At 49.8% G+C, this 3,583-nt stretch overlaps 1 protein-coding gene across 1 annotated transcript; it reads right to left on the bottom strand.

Moving 5' to 3' along the window:
• Positions 1-622: 622 nt before the first annotated feature.
• On the bottom strand, positions 623-2,486 carry LOC123075930 (28 kDa ribonucleoprotein, chloroplastic-like). The gene is made up of 2 exons (XM_044498428.1): positions 1,200-2,486; positions 623-1,019 (listed from the first exon to the last, which is right to left on the bottom strand). Exons 1-2 carry the CDS (start codon positions 1,326-1,328, stop codon positions 654-656), a joined length of 495 nt encoding a protein of 164 aa, XP_044354363.1. The 5' UTR covers positions 1,329-2,486; the 3' UTR covers positions 623-653.
• Positions 2,487-3,583: the final 1,097 nt, after the last annotated feature.

The following is a 3,583-nucleotide window of genomic DNA, read 5'->3' on the forward strand; positions in this document are numbered from 1 at the left end:
CGCACCCGGACCTCCCATATCCGCCCCATATTTGGGCTGGATACGAGGGGTGCCTGTTAGCCCGGACGTTTAAAGAAGGTTTTAGGCGCCTGACTGGGTCAGTTTAATTTTGACCGGTTACTGATCAGGCCATCAACCCAAGCCATATGTGGGCCCGCGGCTCCACTGCAGCAGCAGCAGCAGCTCCGTAGGTACCTTGGCATGTCGTTGCTTGCATAGTTGCAGCACGTGGCCCAACAGCTCCCAACTAATCAGTTCCATGTTGTTCATTTTTCTTCCTCTGATGCATTTCTTTTTCTGGAGCTTCTATTCCCAACAATGGATGTATCAATTTTTCTGTGAGCAAATTTTCCTCAATTGTTCTTCCATGCCTGTTTCTTTTGCGGGAGACAGATCAATGTGCATGTATGCATGTAGACAGATCAATGTACATACATGTGACTAGATATTGGTAGTTTTGCAAAAGACTGGATAATAGTAGGATTTTTTAAAAGTTTCTGCATATGTATTTAGCTTTCCATCGCTACACACGTATGATATGCAGTCTATTTCTTTTTAAGACCAATGTTCTATTTTTGAATGTCAACATAAACAACGAAATCCAGGTTCCTTTTTCCTGCCCGTGTCATTCTCCCAAATCAAATCTGATCTAATTATTGCCGCCACCGCCTCCGCCCCTTCTTGACCAAGCTAACATCGAGACGGCAACCATCCAGAACCAGGTCATCAAGAGCATCTAGAGCATCGTCTAGATGGGCATGCATGGTCGACATGGTTACGTGACCAATACCCTGGGAGCGTTTGGTCTTCTTGTGATAGATTACTTTGGCGCTAGACACTTTGCCGTGGTTGCTGAAGAAGACTTGCAGCTGAGAGCTCTTCACGGTAAGAGGCAGATTACGAACCAACACCTTGAAACAAGGCTCGTAATGTCTCTCAATGTGAATGAAGGGTGTTGAACTAGTAAGCTGCTGCTGGTGCTTGATGGCACATGCCTTCTTTGACTTCTTAGTGATTTTCTGATAGAGCGAAACCAATGTTAATTTATTAGCATTTCATCATGCTGCGACTTGAAAGGCATATACATGGTCCAAAATGTTAAACTTTTATCAGTTCTATGTAAGTTCTATGTGACGATAAATCTTATGGAAGATTTTGTCTTGTAAAATATAACTCCGGGATGTTTTACAAGTGTTTACCTTAATTGGAGCCTTGTCGGGCAGGGGGACGAGCCAGGTGCACTTCTTGCCATCCCATCCAAGAGGCAGCCGCTCAATGAACTCGGCCTTATTAGTGACGAGGTTGTACCTAAGCACTCCATACTGCATACGTAGCGACTCCTTACCATCGTTGTGCTAGATGAAGTAGGCGCATCCACCATGACCGCCCAGCAGGGAGGCGTCCACGGCAAAGCTGTTAGGCGACCCCAAGAACAACACGCGGTCAGCCAAGCTATGACCTTCCTTTCTCACCCACCGTGTCTTCTTAGGCACCGACGCCTCCTCCTCTAGCACGTGTACCGACACGGAGTGCGGGCATACACGAAATTCATAGGCCCAGGCATAATACATCTCGACCTGGGCTGACACCCACAAAAGCTCTCCGCGGGACTCTAGGACATGGTTGTATTGTTCCACCAAGTAGCGATATGACCCCACCGCCTCCCGCGCCGTTGCGACTAGCACGTCGTCATGGTCGCCGCCATCCGGTGTAATGATGCGCCATAGGCTAGGCCCAACAGTAACCAGGATCCTGCTGCCATGGTACGCGGCACAATACTCTCCCTCAACATTGACCCGGATATATCCATCATGAGTGTCGAGGATCCTGCCGCCATCGCGCGAGGGGTACTACTCTCCCCGCATACAGGGATTCTCTAGATTCCTCTCCACGAGCGTCCAGTCTGCTTCGCCGGGAAGGAGGAGTGCCGCCCTGAACCTGGTTGTTAGGCCATCATCAACGACAGAAAAACCGTATAGAAAAGTGCTGCCATCGCAGTAGACAGCGCCTTGGAGGATCTTTTCCTCCCATTGGCCGTCCACACAGTATGTGGGCGGGAAGAGAGGCAGGCGGGTGATTGCTCCAGTGCGAGAGAGGATCATGTAGTCTAGGGTGGAGGCGTTCGATGGTGATGTACCGGATGGCGGCTGCATCGGGAGTAGGCAGCCAGATCCTCCTCCCGCCTCCGGACGTCGGCAGCGACGCGCGGTAGCTAGACTTGGAGAAGACGCACCTGAACCTTAGCGGGACCGAGTCATTCTCGGGCGTGGCGAGGAGCCACGGTGGGAAGGAGTGGATCGGCTTCGATGAGTCCCGCCACGGCCTGCAGACGGCCCGGAAACCGAGGAAGTCGACGGCGTCGCAAAGGCGGCCGGAGATGTCACGGAGCACGTCGGGAAGGAGGTCCGGCCACCTGGACTGCTCCATGGCGGCGGGGGTCGAGCGACAATTGGAGATGGATAGATCGAGGAGCAGACGGAAGCGAGACGGACGGACGTGCGTACGTTTGTTTCGGATCAGCCAGTGCATCGGGTCGTATATATTACTATCTACGTTTAGGTACGACCGTGTCATGACCTAATACGTATAAGGATGTCCATCGAGTTTTATTTTTTGACAATTTTGTGTACATTTAGTCGCACTGGGTCTACCGTCTACGGGCTCACAAACGTTTCTTTAATTTTTTTGGGGAAAGTTTGGGCAGCCTTATTCAACATTATCTGCCATGTGGCTAGTTACAAGGAAACTAGGAGTGACATCTAGCCAGCAATCTGTAACCTCCATAGTGCTAGCTTGCTTCGCACAATGGTGGGCAGAAAAGTTTGCTGACCTAAGTACATATTGAACAATAAAAGAAGAAAAACTAGAAGCGTACTCCCCAATTTCGGACAACATAGGCGCCACCACAACTTGATGATCGTGGCGTGAGTTCCGAGATCAACGATCTCCGTACAATCTGTCTCCATGACAACTTTATCATAGCCTCGAAACATTGCAAAAATGACTCCATCACGAACAGTAAGTGCTTCAGCAATAAGCGGTCCGTAATACCTGTATACGGCTTGCACCATGCAGCTTTCAGGGTAGTAGAAGATCTAGCCACCCCTACAATTCCAGCTCGACGAGCTTCCATGGCTATACTTCCGTTAGTATTGATTTTTATCCACCCATCATCAGGTGGACGCCATCCGTGCTCCGGCAGAGTCCGGGCATGCTCCCTTGGCAGATCAAGCAATCCCAAATGCCCCCAAATGTGCTTCATCGACTGAACCGGGTCGAGGTATCCTTTCTCATCGGTAATATTATTCCTGGAGGTCCAAATCGACCACATGATCGATACCATCTTCGCCTTGTTAGCCTCTGAAAACATAGGATCACATAAAATGTCCTTAAACCATGTATGGGGATGTAAATTTGGGCGTTTAACATCCAACCAATCCGACGCTGCTTCCCAAAACCTCCTGGCATGGATGCAGTTCAGCAGGGTGTGCATCAGGTCTTCCTCCTCACTGAGACAGATTTTACACTTGTTATTTGTTGAGATATGTCCATACCTCAGTGTGCTCTCAACAAGGAGGATCCC

The sequence above is a fragment of the Triticum aestivum genome, chromosome 3D (assembly GCF_018294505.1).
Source record: "Triticum aestivum cultivar Chinese Spring chromosome 3D, IWGSC CS RefSeq v2.1, whole genome shotgun sequence".
In the NCBI taxonomy this organism is placed as follows: domain Eukaryota; kingdom Viridiplantae; phylum Streptophyta; class Magnoliopsida; order Poales; family Poaceae; genus Triticum; species Triticum aestivum.

Coding starts and splice junctions, on each gene's coding strand:
- LOC123075930 (XM_044498428.1), bottom strand. CDS start 1,328: ATGCAGTATGGAGTGCTTAGGTACAACCTCGTCACTAATAAGGCCGAG. Junction 1,020..1,199: donor CCGACAAGGCTCCAATTAAG/GTAAACACTTGT, acceptor TCGCTCTATCAG/AAAATCACTAAGAAGTCAAA.